General features: G+C 35.9%; 1 protein-coding gene across 1 annotated transcript in view; it reads left to right on the top strand.

Annotated features, from left to right (window-relative positions):
* The window catches only part of SWT1 (SWT1 RNA endoribonuclease homolog), a 105,505-nt gene that overhangs the window by 52,484 nt on the left and 31,484 nt on the right, over positions 1 to 21,537 (top strand). Inside the window, exons 15-16 of the mRNA XM_079108024.1 lie at positions 2,326 to 2,513; positions 20,672 to 20,803. Coding sequence (XP_078964150.1) covers positions 2,326 to 2,513; positions 20,672 to 20,803 — 320 coding nt within the window. The remainder of the gene's footprint in view (positions 1 to 2,325; positions 2,514 to 20,671; positions 20,804 to 21,537) is intronic.

The following is a 21,537-nucleotide window of genomic DNA, read 5'->3' as shown; positions in this document are numbered from 1 at the left end:
TAAAACTGACAACCAAACAAATATGACTTGTTTTACTAGCCTTTAAAATCATCCTTTTATCAACATGGAAACTTGATCTTTGAAAATGGAGTACTATTACTGAAGTTCATAAAACACATTAGTAGAGCAGAGATCAAAAACCAATTTTTAAACTCATAGGTTAAATTTTTTCTGTTAGTTTTTTAACCTAAGTGAATACTTTTCCCTGAATGATATTTTAAAAAATATCACTTTATATTAAAAATCACTTGAATCAGTAGTATGTGTCTTTTATCTACCTTAAAATATACTCAGTTCCCTTCTATTCTTAAATATTTGTTATTGGCTGTGTTATTTACTGTATTGTCTCCTTTCTGAAACCTATTTGCCTTGACTTCTGTAGCTATTTTATCTGTGTAATTCCTTCCCTCTTTCATGCTTGCTAGTTCTCGATTTTCCTATCCATTACCTTCCTTTTTGGCAATATTATCTTTCAGTTATCTCATCTACTTCTGAGTCGTATCTTCATGAGAATGATCCTCAACTGTGTTTAAGTCTTAGATCATATACAGTTACCTGCTAGACATCTTTACCTAGATACCATTTTGTACCTCAAAAGTCAGCATATACTTAAAAGTCAAACTTATTTTACGTGCAAGCGGTCAGGTTTTATTTTTGCTGTTGCTGTGGTTATGTTTTGTGGTGCTGGGATGTTAGGCAAATGCTCTACTATTGAGCCATATCCCAGGCCTCAAGCCGACATACTACTACTTTTTTTCTTAATTGTATACACACACACACACACACACACACACACACACATATATATTTATTTTTAAAAATATATTTTATATATTTTTTCTTATTTTTATATACATATATAAATTTAAAAAATATATATTTTAGTTGTAGATGAACACAATACCTTTATTTTATTTCTTTTCATGTGGTGCTGAGGATTGAACCCAGGGCTTACATGTGCCAGAGAAGCACTCTACCACTGAGGCACAACCCCTCCCCATCAGACATTCTTCTTGACTTTACTATAGAAGACCACAAAATTTGGAAACATGGACAAATATACATTAAGTGGTTTCTTGCTTTTCCATTATAATATATGGTATGTTCAATATATTGTCCCTTATTAGCAATTCATAGTTTAATGGGCTTTTTAAAATTGCATCGAATGAAGGCACATTAAAGTAGCATTTCTATCAGTTGCATCATGTGCGTCTGAGATGTGTTGCTTGAAAGTACTTTTGTATGATTTTTACATTGAGTAGAGCTGTTTTTACATTCTTCCAGAGAAGTAATCAAGAAGATTCCGCCTATTTAAAGTGTGTATGTACGTGCGCACACACACACACACACATACACACACACACTTTTCTAAACTTATGGTCATCCTAAATTTCTATTATTGATACCATTATTCTAAGCATCTAGGTTAAAAAAAAAAAAAATCTTAGATTCTCCCTCACTCCCTGAATTTAGCTTTTGGCCAAATCTTTTAAAATATTTCTTGCACATGTATTTTTTTTTTTCTATTCTACTGCCTTTTGATACCTAGTTCAAGTTCTCAAGACTCCTCTCTTGATCATTCAGTGGTGTCTGAACCACATTTTTTTTTTTAATGATACTGGGAATTGAACCCAGGGGTGCTTAACCACATCCCCAGCCCTTTTTTTATATTTTATTTAGAGATAAGATCTTGTTGAGTTGCATAGGGCCTTGCTAAGTTGCTGAGGCTGGCTTTGAACTTGGAATCCTCCTGCCTCAGCCTCCCATGGCATTGGGATTACAGGCTTGTGTCACCAAGCCCTGCCTAACCAATATTCTTCTCTATACCTTCTTTGTTCCAGTGTGTCTTAGAGTGCAGCTCTTTGCATATCACTGCCAGTATTAGAAACCTGTGATGGTGGTTCACCATTGCTCAGAAAGTTTTGTCTTACTGTCCTTTGCAGTTATCCACGTCTCTCCCTGTCCCCATTATAAGGTGCTTGCAGCGTGATTCTACATATTTATCTTTGTTCCTCTATCTAGTTCAGTATCATGTGTAGAAGTGTTGAAACAGCATTCTTAAACTAACATTAGAATGTTAGCTAAGAAAGATCACTATGATAAATAGATTGGAAATATTGCTTACAATGAAAAGGAAAATTTGTTTTCTAGCTCTGATGCATTTCTGGGAACGTTCTGTACATAATAAAAGAAAAGGAATAGCCAGCATTTCCCAGAAAGCTAGTGCATTTGTAAGCACAATTGTTATTCTGTTTTTGTTTTGTTTTGTTTTTTCCTTTACTAGTGAAGGACTAGCTACATTTTATGTAATTCTTATTTCCCCAGGTCAAGACAAAATGCACACCAAATTCTTCGGAAAATTCAGTGAGTAAAAAGCAGGAAGATAGTTCTTTGATGAAGTCTTACAACCAAGAAACCACTGTTTTCTCCAGTTCTCATCTTCCTCAACCCAACAGGCATCAAGAAATATGGTCTATCCTAGAGAATCTTTGGATTACAATATATCAAAACAGGTACTAAATTTCCAAGAATTTTTAAACTCTGGAATTGTAAGCTTGCTTTTTCTAGATTTTCCATTATTATTGTTCATTGAATAGTGAAAATTTGGGTTGTGAGTTTAATATACTAGATTGCTTTTTGTCAAGTTAATTCCTTACAAATAGTGAACTTCAATGGGGTATATATATCAGAATTACCTAGGGAGTGTTAAATACCTACATACATGCATGCATGCATACAAATATACATGTACACACATACGCATATGCTGAAGCTCTGTCCTTTGAAATTCTGACTCAGTAGAACCGAAGTGAAGCTGAGAGTGCATTAAAAGAAAAACACTAGGTGATTCAGATTTGAAACCTTGATGAGAAGCATAGCTCTATATATGTATATCAAAACTAATGAAAAATCACCTAGATTCTTGATAATGGCCATTTTGACTGGAGCGAGATGAAATCTCAGTGTAGTTTTAATTTGCATTTCTCTATTTGCTAGTGATGTGGAACATTTTTCCATATATTTGTTGATTGAAATATTTCTTCTGTGAAGTGTCTCTTCATTCTTTTGCCCATTTATGATTGGGTTGTTTGTTTGGTGTTAAGTGTTTTGAGTTCTTTGTATATGAGATTAATACTGTATCTGAGATGTAGGTGGTAAAGATTTTCTCCCATTCTTTAGGCGCTCTCTTCATATTCTCAAATGTTTCCTTTGCCGTGAAGAAGCTTTTTAGTTTGATACCATCCCATTTATTGATTCTTGATTTTACTTCTTGCGCTTTAGGAGTCTTGTTGAGGAATTTGGTTCCTAAACTTACATGATGGAGAGTTGGGCCTATCTTTTTTTCTAGTAGGCATAGAATGGTCTAATGCCTAGCTACTTGAACCATTGGGTGAGAGGGGTCTAATTTCATTTTGTTTAATATGGATTTCCGGTTTTCCCAGCATCATTTGTTAAAGAGGCTATCTTTTCTCCAATGTATGTTTATGGCCCCTTTGTCTAGTATGAGATAATTGTATTAATGTGGGTTTGTCTCTGTCTTCTATTCTCGTCCATTGATGGTCTTGTCTGTTTTTGTGTCAATACCATACCATTATTGTTACTATAACTCTGTAGTTTAAGGTCTGGTATTGTGATACCTCCTGCTTCACTTTTCTTGCTGAGGATTGCTTTGGCTATTCTGGGCCTTTTATTTTTCCAAATGAATTTTATAACTGCTTTTTTTGTTTCTATGAAGAATATCATTGGAATTTTAATAGGAATTATATTTGTATAGTACTTTTGGTAGTGTGGCCATTTTGGCAATGTTAATTCTCCCTATCCAAGAACATGGGAGATCTTTCCATCTTCTAAGGCCTTCTTCAATTTCTTTCTTTAGTATTCTGTAGTTTTCATTGTAGAGGTTAGTTTTCCTATTTATGGGTGTGAATTTATATCCTGCTACATTGCTGAACTCATTTATGAGTTCTCAAAGTTTTCTGCTGGAGGTTTCTCTGGTCTTCTAATTATAGAATCATCTCATATACATAGCAAGTAGGAATAGTTTGAGTTTTTCTTTTCTGATTAATAGCCCTTTAATTTCTTTCTTCTAATAGTTCTGGCTAGAGGTTCAAGGACTATGTTGAATAGAAGTAGTGAAAGAGGGCATCCATCTCTTATTGCAGTTTTTAGAGGGAATGTTTTTAATTTTTCTCCATTGTAATGATGTTGGCCTTGGGTTTAACGTATATAGCTTTTACAGTTGTTGATGTTTGTTCCTACTATCTCTAGTTTTTCTAGTGTTTTGAACATGAATGGATGCTGTATTTTGTCATGCTTTTTCTGCATGTGTTGAGATAATCATGTGATTCTTGTCTTTATGTCTGTTGCTGTGATGAATTACCTTGATTGATTTCTGTATGTTGAACCAACCTTGCATGAACCCCCCTTATCATGGTGCACTATCTTTTGTATGTGATTTGCCAGTATTTTATTAAGAATTTTTGCATGTATGTTCTTCAGGGATATTGGTTTGAAATTTTCTTTTCTTGATGTGTCTTTGTCTGGTTTTGGTATCAAGGTGGTACTACCTACATAGAATAAATATGAAAGGGTTCCCTCCTTTTTGGGTGTAAGTTCTGGTAGAACATGGCTAAGAATCCATCTGGTCCTGTGTTTTTCTTTGTTGGTCGGTTTTTAATGGTGTCTTCAGATTCTTTGCCTGAAATTCATTTGTTTAAATTTCTATGTCCTCCTGATTCAATTTGGGTAGGGCATAGGTTTCTAAAAATTTGCTGATGTTTTCAAGATTTTCTGTTTTATTAGAATATAAATTTTCAAAATAGTTTCCGATTATTGCCTGTATGCCAGTAGTGTCCATTGTGTTATTTCCTTTTTTATCATGAATTTTATTACTTTGAATTTTCTTTCTTTTTCTCTTCTTTATCTCAGCTAAGGGTTTATCAATTTTATTTATTTTTTCAAAGAACCAACGTTTCGTTGATTTTTTGAAAAAAAATTTTATTTCAATTTCATTTATTTCCTCTCTGATTTCAATTATTTCCATTCTTCTTTTGGTGTTGATTTGTTCTTCTTTTTCTAGGTCATTGAGATGTAATATTATGTTAATTATTTGAGGACTTTCTGTTCTTTTAATGAATGAGCTCAGTGCAATGAACAGCCTTCATCATGTCCCAGAGATTTTGATATGTTGTATTGCTATTCTCATTTACCATCAGATATTTTTTAGTTTCATCCCTGATTTCTTGTGCCATCCTTTAGTCTTTCAGCAGCATATTATTTATTCCCTAGCTGTTAGATTAGCTTCTATTTTTAATTTTATCATTGATTTCCAATTTCAATCCATTATGATCTGATAGATGAAAGATTTTAACTTTTTTTTTGGTATTTGCTAGAGTGGCTTTGAGGCATAAGATATGGTCTGTTTTAGAGAAAGATCCATGTGCTCCTGTGAAGAGTGTATTTAGTCATCAGTGGATGAAATATTCTATATATGTCTGTTAAGTCTAAACTATTGATTGTATTGTTTAGTTCTGTAACTTCATTTAGTTTTTGTTTTGGAGGATCTATCCAGTCGTGAGAGAAGTGTGTTAATGTCACTCGGAAAATTTGTGTTGTGGTCTGTGTGATTCTTTCTTGAAATTGAGAAGAGTTTAATGTTTGATGTGCATAGATGCTCTATTGTTTGGGGCATAAATATTTACTATTGTTCTGTCTCATTGTTGTATAATTCCCTTAAGCAGTATAAAATGTCCTTCTTTGTCCCTTCTGATTAACTTTTGTTTGATGTCCACTTCATCTGATATGAGGATAGAAATCCCTGCTTGATTACAAGATCCCTGTGAATGATGTGTTTTTCCCCGTCCTTTTATTTCTGTAGATGTCTTTGCTTTCAGGTGAGTCTCTTGGACACAGCGTATTGTTGGGTCTTCTTTTTTAATCCAGTCTGCCAGTCTATGTCTTTTGATTGATGAGTTTAGGTCATTTACATTCCAGGTTATTTTTGAGAATGATTTTTATTCCTTGTCATTTTGATTTATTACTGGTTTTTAATTTGAATTAGTTTCTCCTTTGATAGACCATTCATCTAGTGTAGGTCTTCTTTTCACTGGTTTTCCTTTTTTTTTTCTTCATTTCTTTTTCATGAAATAGTTTACTGAGAATATTTTGTAGTGCAGTCTTTCTAGTTGTGAATTTTTTTAACTTTTGCTTATCATGGAAGGTTTTTATTTCATTGTCAGTTCTGAAGCTTAATTTTGCTAAGTATAATATTCTTGGCTGGCATCCATTTTCTTTCAGAGCTTGGTATATGTTATTCCAGAACCTCCTAGCTTTGAGGGTCTGTGTTGAGAAATCTGCTGAGATCTGGATTGATTGCCCTTTAAATGTGATCTGTCATTGTTCTCTATCAGCCTTTAAAATTCTATCCTTTTTCTGGATGTCAGGCATTTTCTTTTTTTTTTTTTGCCTGGGAACACCTTTTTTTTTTTTTTTTTAATTTATTTTTATTGTAAACAAATGGGATACATGTTGTTTCAATTTGTACATGGAGTAACAGCATACCATTTGCATATTCACCATATTTACATAGAGTAATGATGTTTGATTCATTCCGTTATTTTTTTCTCCCCCCCCCCCCCCCCTCCTACCTCTCTTTTCCCTCTATACAGTCCCTCCTTCCTCCATTCTGGTCCCCCTCCCACCCCCCATTAAGTATCATAATCCGCTTATCAGTGAGATCATTCCTCTTTTGGATTTTTGAGATTGGCTTAACTCAATTAACATGATATTCTCCAATTTCATCCATTTGCCTGCAAATGCCATAATTTTATTATTCTTTATAGCTGAGTAATATTCCATTGTATATATATATACCACAGTTTCTTTATCCATTCATCAATTGAAGGGCATCTAGGTTGGTTCCACAGTCTGGCTATTGTGAATTGAGCCGCTATGAACATTGATGTGGCTGAATCTCTGTAGTATGCTGATTTTAAGTCCTTTGGGTATAGGCCAAGGAGTGGGATAGCTGGGTCAAATGGTGGTTCCATTCCAAGCTTTCTGAGGAATCTCCATACTGCTTTTCAGAGTGGCTGCACTAATTTGCAACCCCACCAGCAATGTATGAGTGTGCCTTTTTCCCCACATTCTCTCCAATACCTATTGTTGCTTGTATTCTTGATAATCGCCATTCTAATTGGGGTGAGATGGAATCTTAGTGTAGTTTTGATTTGCATTTCTCTTATTACTAAAGATGTTGAACATTTTTTCATATATCTGTTGATTGCTTGTACATCGTCTTCTGTGAAGTGTCTGTTCATTTCCTTAGCCCGTTTGTTGATTTGTATTCTTGGTGTAGAGTTTTTGAGTTCTTTAAATATTCTGGAAATTAGTGCTCTATCTGAAGTATGAGTGGCAAAGATATTCTCCCACTCTGTAGGCTCTCTCTTCGCATTGCTGATAGTTTCCTTTGCTGAGAGAAAGCTATTTAGTTTGAATCTATCCCCCAGTTATTGATTCTTGCTTTTATTTCTTGTGCTATGGGAGTCCTGTTAAGGAAGTCTGATCCTAAGCCAACAAGGTGAAGATGTGGACCTACTTTTTCTTCTATAAGATGCAGGGTCTCTGGTTTGATTTCATGGTCCTTGAGCCATTGTGAGTTGAGTTTTGTGCAGGGTGAGAGATAGGGGTTTAGTTTCATTCTGTTGCATATGGATTTCCAGTTTTCCCAGCACCATTTGTTGAAGAGGCTATCTTTTCTCCATTGCATATTTTTGGCACCTTTGTCTAGTATGAGAAAATTGTATTTATTTGGGTTTGTGTCCATGTCCTCTATTCTGTACCATTGATCCACCTTTCTATTTTGGTGCCAATACCATGCCGTTTTTGTTACTATTGCTTTGTAGTATAGTTGAAGTTCTGGTATTGCGATACCCCCTGTTTCATTCTTCCTGCTAAGGATTGCTTTAGCTATTCTGGGTTTCTTATTCTTCCAGATGAATTTTATGATTGCTTGCTCTATTTCTGTGAGGTATGTCATTGAGATTTTAATTGGAATCGCATTGAATCTGTATAGCACTTTTGGTAGTATGGCCATTTTGACAATATTAATTCTTCCTATCCAAGAACATGGGAGATCTTTCCATCTTCTAAGGTCTTCCTTAATTTCTTTCTTCAGTGTTTTGTAGTTTTCATTGTAGAGATCTTTTACCTCTTTGGTTAGATTGATGCCCAAGTATTTTATTTTTTTTGAGGCTATTGCAAATGGAGTTGTTTTCCTCATTTCCCTTTCAGCTGTTTCGTCGCTTGCGTATAAAAATGCTGTAGATTTATGTGTGTTGATTTTATAGCCTGCTCTTTTGCTGAATTCATTGATGAGGTCTAGAAGTTTTCTGGAGGAGTTTTTTGGATCCTCTAAATATAGAATCATGTCATCCGCAAATAGTGACAGCTTAAGTTCCTCTTTTCCTATTCGTAACCCTTTAATTTCTTTAGTCTGCTTAATTGCTCTGGCTAGAGTTTCGAGGACAATGTTGAATAGAAGTGGTGAAAGAGGACATCCCTGTCTTGTTCCCGTTTTTAAAGGGAATGGTTTCAGTTTTTCTCCATTAAGAATGATGTTGGCCATGGGCTTAGCATAAATAGCCTTTAACCGTGTTCAGGTATGTTCTTACTATCCCTATTTTTTCTAGTGTTTTGAGCATGAAGGGGTGTTGTATTTTGTCAATTGCTTTTTCTGGGTCAATTGAAATAACCATATGATTCTTATCCTTAAGTCTATTGACATGATGGATTACGTTTATTGATTTACGAATGTTGAACCATCCTTGCATTCCAGGAATGAACCCCACTTGATCGTCGTGCACAATTTTCTTAATATGTTTTTGGATACGGTTTGCCAATATTTTGTTAAGGATCTTTGCATCTATATTCATCAAGGATATTGGTCTAAAATTTTCTTTCCTTGATGTGTCTTTGCCTGGTTTGGGTATGAGGGTGATATTAGCTTCATAGAATGAGTTCGGTAGGGTACCCTCCTTTTCTATTTCCTGGAATACTTTGAGAAGTATTGGAATGAGTTCTTCTTTGAAGGTCTTGTAGAACTCGGCTGAGAATCCGTCTGGTCCTGGGCTTTTCTTGGACGATAGATTTTTAATGGCTTCTTCTATTTCATTGCTTGATATTGATCTGTTTAAATGTCCTCCTGGTTCAGTTTGGGAGGAGCATATGTCTCTAGAAGTTTGTCAATGTCTTCGGTAATTTCTATTTTGTTGGAATACAGATTTTCAAAGTAGCTTCTCATTATGTTCTGTATCTCAGTGGTGTCTGTTGTGATATTTCCTTTTGCATCATGTATTTTAGTAATTTGAGTCTTCTCTCTCCTTCTCTTCGTTAGTGTGGCTAAGGGTTTATCTATTTTGTTTACTTTCTCAAAGAACCAACTTTTTGTTATATCAACTTTTTGAATAGTTTCTTTTGTTTCAATTTCATTGATTTCAGCTCTGAATTTAATTATTTCCTGTCTTCTACTACTTTTGCCGTTATTCTGTCCTTATTTTTAGGGCTTTGAGCTGTAATGTTCGGTCATTTAATTGTTGACTCTTCATTCTTTTCTGGAATGCGCTCCATGAAATGAATTTTCCTCTTAGTACTGTTTTCATAGTGTCCCAGAGATTTTGATATGTTGTATCATCATTCTCATTGACCTCTAAGAATTTTTTAATCTCCTCCCTGATGTTTTTTGTTATCCATGTTTCATTCAGTAGCATATTATTTAGTTTCCAAGTGTTGGAGTAATTTTTGTTTTTTATTTTGTCATTGATTTCTATTCTCAGTCCTTTATGATCTGATAGAACACAGGCAGTATCTCTATTTTTTTGCATTTCCTAAGGGCTGCTTTGTGGCATAACACATGGTCTATTTTCGAGAAGGTTCCATGGGCTGCTGAGAAGAAAGTGTATCCGCTCGTTGATGGATGGAATATTCTATATATGTCTATTAAGTCTAGGTTATTGATTGTGTTATTGAGTTCTATGGTTTCTTTGGTTGGATTTTGTTTGAAAGATCTATCTAGTGGTGACAGCGGTGTGTTAAAGTCCCAGAATTATTGTGTTGTGGTCTATATGATTCTTGAAATTGAGAAGGATTTGTTTGATGTACAGGGATGCACCATTTGGGGCATAAATATTTACTATCGTTGTCTTCCTGATTTATGGTTCCCTTAAGCAGTATGAAATGTCCTTCTTTATCCCTTCTAACTAACTTTGGCTTGAAGTCCACTTTATCTGATATAAGGATGGAAACCCCTGCTTTTTTACTGAGTCCATGTGTGTGGTAGGTTTTTTCCCATCCTTTCACCTTTAGTCTGTGGATGTCTTTTTCTATGAGATGAGTCTCTTGCAGGCAGCATATTTTTGGGTCTTTCTTTTTAATCCATTCTGCCAGTCTATGTCTTTTGATTGAGGAGTTTAGGCCATTAACGTTCAGGGTTATTATTGAGAAATAATTTGTATTCCCAGTCATTTGGCTTATTTTTGGTTTTTAAGTCGGCTTGGTTTCTCCTTTGAGTGGTTTTTCTCTAAGGTAGTTCCTCCTTTTGCTGACCTCCATTGTTTTTCATTTCCTCCTCATGGAATATTTTGTTGAGAACATTCTGTAGTGCAGGCTTTCTATTTGTAAATTCTTTTAACTTTTGTTTATCATGGAAGGATTTTATTTCATCTTCAAATCTGAAGGTTAGTTTTTCTGGGTATAGGATTCTTGGTTGGCAACCATGTTCTTTCAGAGCTTGAAATACGTTGTTCCAGGCCCTTCTAGCTTTTAGAGTCTGGGTTGAGACTTCTGCTGCTGTCCGTATTGGTCTCCCCCTATATGTAATCTGATGCTTTTCTCTCGTGGCCTTCAAAATCCTATCTTTATTTTGAATGTTAGGCCTTTTCATTATAATGTGCCTTGGTGTGGATCTGTTGTGATCCTGTGCAATTGGTGTTCTGTAAGTCTCTTGTATTTGACTTTCCATTTCATTCTTCAGGTTTGGGAAATTTTCTGATATTATTTCATTGAATAGGTTGTTCATTCCTTTGGTTCGTATCTCTGTGCCTTCCTCAATCCCAATCATTCTTAAATTTGGTCTTTTCATGATGTTCCATAGTTCTTGGAGATTCTGTTCATGATTTCTTACCATCTTCTCTGTTTGGGCGACTTTATATTCAAGATTAAATATTTTGTCTTCATTGTCTGAGGTTCTGTCTTCCAAGTGGTCTAGTCTGTTGGTGATGCTTTCCATTGAGTTTTTTATTTGGTTTATTGTCTCCTTCATTTCAAGGATTTCCATTTTTTTTTTTTTTTTGAGTATCTCTATCTCTGTTTTGAAATGATCTTTTGCTTCCTGCAGGTGCTCTTTCAGCTTATTGGTATTATCATTCATTGCCTGCATTTGCTCTCTTATCTCATCCTTTGCTTCGCGAATCATCTTAATCATGTATAATCTGAAGTCCTTTTCTGACATTTCTTCTAACATACTGTCATTGGATTCTATTACTATAGAATCTAGATTTGTTTGGATCATTTTCTTCCCTTGTTTTTTCATGTTGTTCATGTATCTTCCCCTCTAGCAGTGCAGATCTGGGGTATTGCAGATTTTCCTCTATAGGCTTATAGTGGCCCTATAGGTTTCCAAAACCCTTTCTTTAAGGGGAGATCAATATTAGCAGTGCCCGAATAAGACACTATGCAATTCTAGACCAAATAGCCACTATGGGGACAATAACAAAATTGTCACAATAAACAAAACAAGTTCAAATGTTATCTTCGGTAAAACAAACAGGTTTGCAATAAGGTCTGCAGTTTCTGATGGAGGACAAAGAGGATGCAGAGGGATGTAGAATATGGCTGTTAATGGGATAAGAAAAGAATATACAGAAGTTCTAGAAAATAGAAAGGGTGAGAGTGTAATCAAAAGAAATCGGATGTTAGCATGCAAAAAAGGGAGAGAGAGACTCTGAGGGAACAGGTAAACAAAAGGAAAAGAAAGCAAAAAAGTAAAGAAATAAAAACTTAAATTTTTTTTAAAAAGGAGAAAAAAGAAAATCTACAGTATAACAGTCATATACTAATGAAACCTCCCAGTGTTTAGTAGCCTGATGCATGAGAGGTACCTGACAGTGAGCTTCAAGCCTTCAGCAGGCGTCTCAGGTTGGGATTTGCCCCACCCGAAGATCAGAGCTATGGCTTCCAGGATTATCCAAGATGGCCGCTCTGGCTTCGAAATGTGTTGGCAAATGGGGAGCTGCAGCTCAGGGGTGGATGTGGTCAGCTGGAGATCCTGGAGACGGAATGCAGTTGGTCCAGCAGGGGTCCTGGGGGTCCATTGTGTTTGGTGTAGTTGTGGGATCCTGGAGGCCGGGTGCAATCAGTCGGTCTGGGTTCCCGGTGATAGGGCTCAGTCAGTTGGTCTGGGAGTCCTGGCAGCAGGGAGCAGTCAGTTGATGTGAATGCCCCAGAGGCAGGGAGTGGTCGGTCGGGCTGAGGGATCCTGGAGATAGGGATCCTGGAGATGGGGCTCAGTCAGTCCGGCCAGGGGTCCTAGGGTGCCTGGCTGTTGTCTCAAAATGGCTGGGAACACCTTTTGTGGAAGTGAAAGGATTTTGAAATATTCAGTGGATTTATGCAGCACAAAGGAGCGTCTTCTGACCTGGTTGCTCTCTGCAAGTCTCTGGCCTATTCCAGGCATTTTCATCATAATGTGCCTTTTTGTGTATCTGTTGTAATTTTGTATATTTGGGTTCCTTTAAGCCTCCTGTATGTGATTTTTCCATTTCATTCTTTAGGTTTAGGAAGTTTTCTGATATTATTTCATTTTTAAGATTGTACATTCCTTTGGTTTGTATCTCTGAGCCTTCATCTATTCTGATAAATCATAAATTTGGTCTTTTCAGATTATCTCATATTTCTTGGATTTTTTAGATTATCTTCATATATCTGTTCATGGTCTCTTATCTTTTCTCCATGGTCAACTTTATTTTCAAGATTATATGTTTTTGTCTTCATTTCCTGAAACTGTCTTCCAAGTGGTCTAGTCTGTTTGTGGTGCTTTCCATTGAATTTTTAATTTGGCTTATTGATTCCTTCAAGGATTTCTGCTTTTTTTTTTTTTTTTTTTTCTTTCTTTTATTGATATGATCTTCACTGCCTGTATTTTCTCTCTAATTTCACTCCTTATATTGTTCTTTATCTGGCAGGTCAGTTGAACTGTGTATATTCTGAATTCCTTCTTTGACATTTCTTCTACTCTGGTGCTGTGGATCCTGTTATTGAAGTATCTTTGTTTGTTTGGATGATTTTTTTTCCCTTTTTCATGTTGTTTGTATATCTACCCATATAACAATATGGATTGAGGCAGTAGCATTTCTACCCTATGGACTTACTGTGTCCCTGAAGGTTTCTAGCACTTCACTGCTTAGAGGGAGACAAATAATCACAACTACCAATGCAAACAATATAGAGCATTAAACCAAATAGTTTTTGCTGTGATGCCTATAATATTAATTGTCACAATAAGTAGAAATGATATGATCAGTTATTGCCTACATTAAAAACAGTAAGTTTGCAAAAACATGTAGAGTTTCAAATCGTGGAAAAAAAAGAGAACAGAAGTGTTGATGTGATGATTATGAGGGAGGAGGAAAGAAGATAGAAGTAACAAATCAAAGGAAGAGTGAAGGAGAGAGCAATAGAGATTGTGTGTTAGCAGAAGAAAAGAGAAAATCAAGGGAAACATACATGAGAGAAAAATAGGTAAAAATTTAAAAAATCAAAAATAAAAATAAAAGAATACAAAACAAAAACTGAAATATACTAATCAAACATCCTAGTCCTCAAAATACTAATCCATGAAAAATAACTGGCTTCAAAAATGCTAGAAATGCGGAAAAAAACAAATATGAATATACATAAATGTTCTTGAACCATTAAAGTCACAATTAAACAGAGAGTAGGAAAAAAAGATCTTAAAGAGAAGTTCAAGGATTGTTTCCACTGCAGTTCAGAAGATTCTTGGCTTCCCTTCTCGGCAGTCTTAGATGGGGTCACCTGGAGTATGATGCTTAATCCACCTCCGGGGGGTGTTGCTGGATGGAGTAAGAGAGTCCTGTAGGAGGAACTCCTGGAGACTGGTTTTAGGCTTAAGTGTGCTCCAGATTCTTCGCTGAATGCCACCTGGTCTAGAGATTTTAAATCAGTTCATCTACAGGGCCCAGCAGTTGCTGTGCACGCTGAAGGATGCACCTCAGGGACTTCCCTTGGGTTCCACTTGTGTGGTGGGTAGCCAGTTCTTAGTTCAGTACATCTCCGGCAGACCCTATGTCTCCTGGTCTTAGGTTCCGTCTCCAAAGTCAATCTCTCCTTTCAATTTCTCAGCAAGTTCTGTCTTTTCCAGCCAGTCCTACAGGCTTCACAGTTGGAGTGGGAATGGGAGAACCAGGTGGGTTTCCACAACCAGTATTTCCCTGTGAAATCTCTCTCCCTGTTTGATTTTTCTTCTGGTCACTTAAGCATACTCTGTATAATGCAGTGTGGGTTTGCCAGTTCTGTATTTCAGACCAAACTTGAGTTTACCAGGAATCCCCTCCCCCAGCTGCCAGCCCCCTTGCCGTTAGCTGGCAAAATGGTTCTTTCCTCTGTCCTCCACACACAACTGGGAAAGTGGGGCTTCTTTCCTGCACGAGGATGTTGTGCAGTGTGTCTCTCAGTTTAGTTGGGCAATGTCTTTGATCTGTAAACTCTTCACATCAGACACACCCCAGGCCTTCTAAAAATGCAGGTTCCTTTAATTCCCTTATTTCTCCACTTTGCTCTGGGAGGGACCCATCTGTCTCCAGTCACGGCAGTGGCAGTGGTGCCAAGGATTTCTTCCTTATTATATCCAACATTCCGAGTCCCCGATCTGCTTTGAATGTCCAATATTAAATTCCAGTAAAGTTCCCCATCCCCCTTTATTTTGTTCACTCACCTTGCAGGCAAGCTGCCTATCTGCTTTCCTAGCTTCACATCACCGAGCAGCCATGAAAGCAACCTCTGTATTCTGCCTTGAAATCATCTCAGTCACACCTCATTACTCTTAGTAACCAACTTTGTAATAAAGGAAATCTGACATAAAAATTCATATTAAATCAGCTAATCTTTTTTTGCATATTGTTATTCTGTATTGTGTAAAAATTATTTGAACTAAAAGCTTCTGCTCCTTATGAAAATATAACCATGTTCTTTTTAATTTAATTTTTTTTATGGTACTGGGGATTGAACCCAGGTGTTTTACCACTGAATTATACCCCCAGCCCTTTTTGTTTTTTATTTTGAGACAGGGTCTGCTAAGTTGCCAAGGCTGGCCTTAAATTTGTGATCCTCTTTGCCTCAGCCTCCTGAGGCCCTGTAATTACAGATGGGCACCACTGTGCCCAGCAGCAACCGTGGTTCTTAGGGACCATGAAGACAGTAACTTTGGGAAGATCATGTAGTCTTTCTGAAACTTTGTTTGTTCTCATAAAATAGAACAGAGTTAGATGATCTCTAAGGCCCTTATTCTGAAGTTCCTTGAGTTGAGGATATTGGACAATATTTTAGATACAAAATATATTCCTTCAATTTGTCTTTGACTCCCTGTATCTTCCTTCCTAAAACATGTTTGTCCCCTCTCCTGGATGCTAGCTAATAGTATGGCACTGAAAGTTTACCAAAAGTTTTATCTAAGGATTTAGATTATGTTACCATTAGCTGACTCAGAATGAAAGTGGTTAATTAAATGTTCTGTCTTACTTTGGCTTTAAGAAGTTGACCTGAATCCTAATTCAGAGATTCAGTAATGGTAAACTTTTTTGTCTCACTTTGTGCTGAATATTTTAGTGTTCTGTAATATAGTACATGCCATTTTATTCATAAAAATACTTTTTTCCTTTAGTAAGATAAATCAATATTAACCAACTCATTTCTGTAGATTTCCTGAGTTTCTCCCATGTCTTTCCAGACTTGTAAGAATGCCTAATGTCTTTCTTTTGTTTTGAGGTATGCTTTGTTTTGTTGCTCATTATTATTTTATCATGTCTTAGATCTTACAATATTCTCAGGTTCTGACTTTTCCTAGTTTATTCTTTTCAGTATAACAGGAAGTATATGGACATGTAACATTAAGACTGATATTTTGGAACACTTGGTGGTGATAGGGAGTGATTTTTAGTTCCTCTAAGATGAGTAGGTGGCAATTCAAACTTTGATCTAAAGAGCTTCTATATGAAAAACTTGAGAAAAGTCCATCCATTAGTTTGAGGATCCTGTGAATTTTCTCAGATTTCAGTATTAGGCTTTATTGAATCCTTGTTTAATATCATTTTCTATGAATTTTTGCTGTGAAAAATAAGATGATTATGGTGATTTGGGAACAAAGGTAAAAATAAAACACTGACTATCTTATCTTATTTTTAAAAGGGTTAGATTTTGTGCATAATAACTTTTACAATTGTGTTTGTTAGTGTATTGCTCCTTTGATCCTAATTATTTAGTTTTGGCAGTAGGGATTGAACCCAGAGCACCTGACCACTGTGCTACATCCCCAGCACATTTCATTTTTTATTTTGAGATTGTCTTGCTCAGTTGATTATGACCTCACTAAATTGCTGAGGCTGGCTTTGAATTTGTGATTCTCCTGCCTCAGTCTCCCAAGTCACTAGGCTTGTAGATGTGTGCCAGCATGCTTGACTGCCCTTAAAAAAATTGGTATACTCAAACTTTTTCAGAAAAAGTGAAGTCTTTATGATTGAAAGTCACTATGCTCAACTTTTTTAAAAAAGAAATATACTTTGTTAGTAATTAAAATTCAGGTTGAAGTGCATTGTAAGTAGCACAGTATATTTTCATTTCTGGCTTCACAGATTCAGTTACCAGAACAGTCATGGTTCTAGAGGATTTTTGTTTGTGTTTTTAATCAGTGCTGGAGATTGAACCCAGGGCCTGCTAGGCAAGCCATACCCCAAACACAGGATCTTCACATTTGCTTTTAACCCCCACTATAATCACTTGGCAAACAAATTTTATGTACTTATTATGAGTCATGGAATCCAGGGACTGCCAGTTTACCAGCCCATGAGGATTGCTTTTGGCCAGTTCGTAAGTGAATTGGCATTTAGGTCATCCATTCTGTTTTTTAGTTTAGCCTAGATAATTTTGAACACGTGTGTATTTAAGTACAGACGTATAGATAGGTAATAAGTTTATTGAGAGAGGTTTGTGTTTCATACTTACTGTACTAGACCAAAACCCAGAATCATTTAATTGAGGCTTAAGTAGTGTTAAAACAGTCCCTGTAATCCCAGGGACTCAGGAGGCTGCAACAGGAGGATTGCAGTTCAAGCCCAGATTTAGCAACTTAGGGAGACCCTGTCTCAAAAAGTTTTTTTAATAAAGGACTAGGGATGTAGCTCAGTGGTAAAGTGCTCCTGGGATTATCACTAGTACCCTCTCCCCAAAATGCGAGAGCAGGTTCTCAAACAGTAATAGCAACCCCAGAGGAATATTTGAGTAAAATATTCATTCATTAGCCCATTCAGCAAGTAGGTATCTATTATTTATATGCCACCTACAATCTAGGTATTAAGAAAATATACGTTAGTGAAAAAAAAAGACAAAAATATTTATCTATAAAACCATCTATTCTAGTGTTTAGAGGTGGACAAATAAAATATAAGCAAGGTATTCAAAAAATCTGGAAACCTAGGGTAAACATCTTTTTAGACAATACATTAATTAATTTAAAAACTATTATGCTCAGTATGTTTGTCTTCGTCCTTAAGATTCATTTTCTATTGTAGTAACTCTAAATTCTAACCACTAATCCATTAGTTAGTACATTGCAGAGTCTAGACCCAAGGGAAAACGGTGTATTTATCATTTATTTGTACTTTTAGGTACTCTGTTGTTTTAAGAGGAAAGGAGATAGGGAATGAATAGTGTAACATGGTTTAGGGAGGAGTGGAAGTTACAGTTTTGGAGAGCAGTCAAGGAAACTCACATTTAATAAGTGATATTTGTGCTGAGTACAGAAAAAGTCAAGGTAGAAACCTTTGTTTACAGAAAGAGTATTCCAGGTAGAGGAACAGAAGTTACCACGACCTTGAAGATCCTTTCCAGAATGTTCAGTGAGATGAAAAGAAGCCAGTGTGACTGGGGCAAGGGAACAGAGTAGGTGGTGTTGAAGTGTGCTGATTGTGTAGGGCCTTGTAGGCCATTGTAAGAATTTAGAAGTTTTACTGCTAGGAAAAGCTACTGCATAATTTTAAACAAAGAAGTGGCAGTATCTGGCATATATTCTAAAGAAGATTGCTCTGCCGTGTTGAGAACAAACTGTGAAGTTACAAGGTGAAGCAGAAAGATTAGTTAGGTGTCTACTATGACTATCCAAGTGGAAGATGGTAACCTGGGCCAGGGTAGTTTTGGTAGTAAGGTGGTAAGAATTGGTCAAATGCTGGGTTTATTTTAAAGGTAGAACCAGTAGATCCTGCTGGTATATCTCAAGAGACAGGAGCAAAGTAATAGCACAAACAGTAACAAATGGCTGTTTCTGCCAATCCTGTGACTGGTGTGGCTCATCCTCATCTCTTTCTAATTCCTCCCACATCCTGTCATTTAGAACAGATTCTGGAGAAGGAACTTTTAACGTCCTGATCCCTTTTACCTAAACCGTATAATTCTGTACAAAAATTGTAATGGAGGTTTTGGAATAATATCTATTATGTAGATCTTTGGTTTATTGATAACTTTCCTAAGAAGATGTCTCTTATGTCACTTTGTTTCCTCCTTTTTCTCTTGAATGTGTGTGGGTGTGCGCGTGCGCGCGCGCACACACACACACACAAATTTCCATGTATACCCAGAACAAAAGGTGAAGGAAGAACCCATAGATATTAATAGTGATTATCTCTAGTTGGTAGACAAGGAGCATTGCATATTCTCTTACATTTTTGTATTTTAAAATTTTTCTATGATGACTAGGCTGATGAGGCTTTAAATGTATAAAATTTTTTTAAGAAGTATTTTTTAAATAAAATAAGTATAATTTTTTGTTTTAATAATGTGAGCGTGCACGCGCACACGCACACACACACACACACACACACACAAAAAAAAAAAAAAAAAAAAAAAAACTATCCGGAATAGGCAGATCCATAGAGGCAGAAAGCAGATTAGTGGTTCTGGGGTTTGGTGGGGAAAGAAGATAGTGGGGAGTAACTGCTCAGTGGAGTCAGGATTTCCTTTTAGAGTGATGAAACCATTCTATGACTTTAATTCTGATGATGGCACAATAACATGAAGATACAAAATACCACTGAATGTACACATTAAAATAGTCAAGATGGACAATTGGATGAAAGAAGTAGTTTCTAATGATCTGTTTGCATAGTAGACTAACAATGGTGGATGACAACTATTTCAAAATAGCTAGAAAAGAGGATTTTGGTTGTTCCCAGGCACAAAAGAAACAATATGTGTTAGATATACCAGTTATCCTGATCTGGTCATCACATATTATTTACATAGATTGAAATGCCACACTGTATCCTGTAAATATGTACAACTACTATAAGTCAATTAAAATATGTATTAATGAAGATTAAAAGTAAAGCACAATGGTCAAAATGGTGAATTTTATGTGTATTTTACTATAGTTATACATTGGAAAACACTGTAAAGTAGGGGAGAAAATTCCCTGAAATGCTACTAGCTAGAGTCTACCATAGTTAACATTATTATGTACATCCTGTTTTCTTTTTAGGCACATTAGTTTCTTTAGGGCTGCCATAGCAAATTACCACTAACTGGGTGGCTTAGAATAACAAAATTGATTTGCTTACTGTTCTGGATGCCAGCATTGAGAATTCTAGTATCTGGGTTAATTCTGGAAGTTCTGAGGGAGAATCTATCCTGTTCATTTCCCCAGTCTTCTAAAAGTTGGCAGAAGTACTTGCCTTGTAGATGTTTCACTCCAGTCTCTGCCTTTGTTTTTCAGAGGGTAGCGCCCCCTCTAATCCAATCCTCATTCTAAATTAACTAATTACATCTGTAAAGACCTTTTTTCAAATAGTCACATTCTCAGGATCTAGGTGAATATGAATTTTGGGAGGACACCATTGTAATCCAATGCAGCCTGTTTGTTTTAATTTTTTTAAAAAATAATTGTTATTAAGCCAGGCGCAGTGGCGAATGCCTGTAATCCCAGTGGCTCAGGAGGCTGAGACAGGAGGGTTGTGAGTTCAAAGCCAGCTTCAGCATCGTGTAGGCGCTAAGCAACTCAGTGAGACCCTGTCTCTAAAATACAAAATAGGGCTGGGGATGTGATTCAGTGGTTGAGTGCCCCTGAGTACAGCCCTAATACCCCCCCCCCCAAATACTTGTCATTATATTATTTAAGTAAGTTTTCTTTATTTCTATTTTTCTATTTCATACATGGCATGAGCATCATCTTAGTAGTTTGGTATTTCATCAAATGACTGATTTACAATTAACACTGTAGGTCACCATATTTTATTTCTAACAAGTAGTCAGAATTATGAGAAATGTATTATATTTTATACACTGCAAATGGTAATATTTGAATTACTAAATTCACACAAGTATCTTTTCATTTTAGCATAGATGTGTTTCAAAGATTGGGCTCAAATTCAACTCTGACTACTTCAAAAATAGCATCTTTTGAGGAAGCATTTATATATCTTCAAAAGTTAATGGCAGCTGTGAAGGATATTCTTGAAGGCATTCAAAGGTAAACTACATTAGTATGTATTATTTTTCTCTTTTTTCTGGGTTCTCAGAGTTTTTTCTGAATTTTATATTTTATAAACTGATGGCTTTTAGATTCAACTCTTTTCCTCCACTGCAGCAAATCCCTGATTTTAGTTTGGACCACAGAATGTTTGCACATTTTTTCTTCCTAGGAAAAAAATGTACCAGATGCTTAGCCTCACGATGAACTTTATTTTCTTTATTATGTAGCTAGGTCCTAGAACAATGCCAGGTGCATAGTGGGCATTAGTAATTACTTATGGAATAAATATATTAAGGTAATTATCATTGTGCTTTTTTCTCACAAATATTTCATTAATTTGATGAGTGCTAATCTGAGTAGACAAGAAAGATGTTTTAGCTTTTTTTGCTGCTTTTTGCACTTTTAAAACAAATGTTAATATTTTTTAATGTGGTTAAATTCTTCCAGCACAGTTTGACAGTACTACAAACTGAAATAGTGTGAGAAGCAAATGGTTTTCCGATGCTTTGAGACATACACATGATTATTTTAAATATTTCTGATGCATATAGAAAATATGTAGAAAACTGTAGGATGGACCAGAACATCTTTAAAGCATTAAACAAAATGCTTTCTTTTGTGTCACTAACAGAAGATGATTCTAAGCTTTTCAGTTTTTTTGGTATATACCCAAATGGCTTACCTGAATTTGATATGCTTTAGAATGCAAAATGATCAAAGCCAGGCCTGGT

The sequence above is a fragment of the Sciurus vulgaris genome, assembly GCF_902686455.1.
Source record: "Sciurus vulgaris genome assembly, chromosome: 12".
NCBI lineage: Eukaryota > Metazoa > Chordata > Mammalia > Rodentia > Sciuridae > Sciurus > Sciurus vulgaris.
The sequence above is the reverse complement of the archived record's forward strand: the minus strand, read 5'-3'. Positions and strand labels throughout refer to the sequence as shown.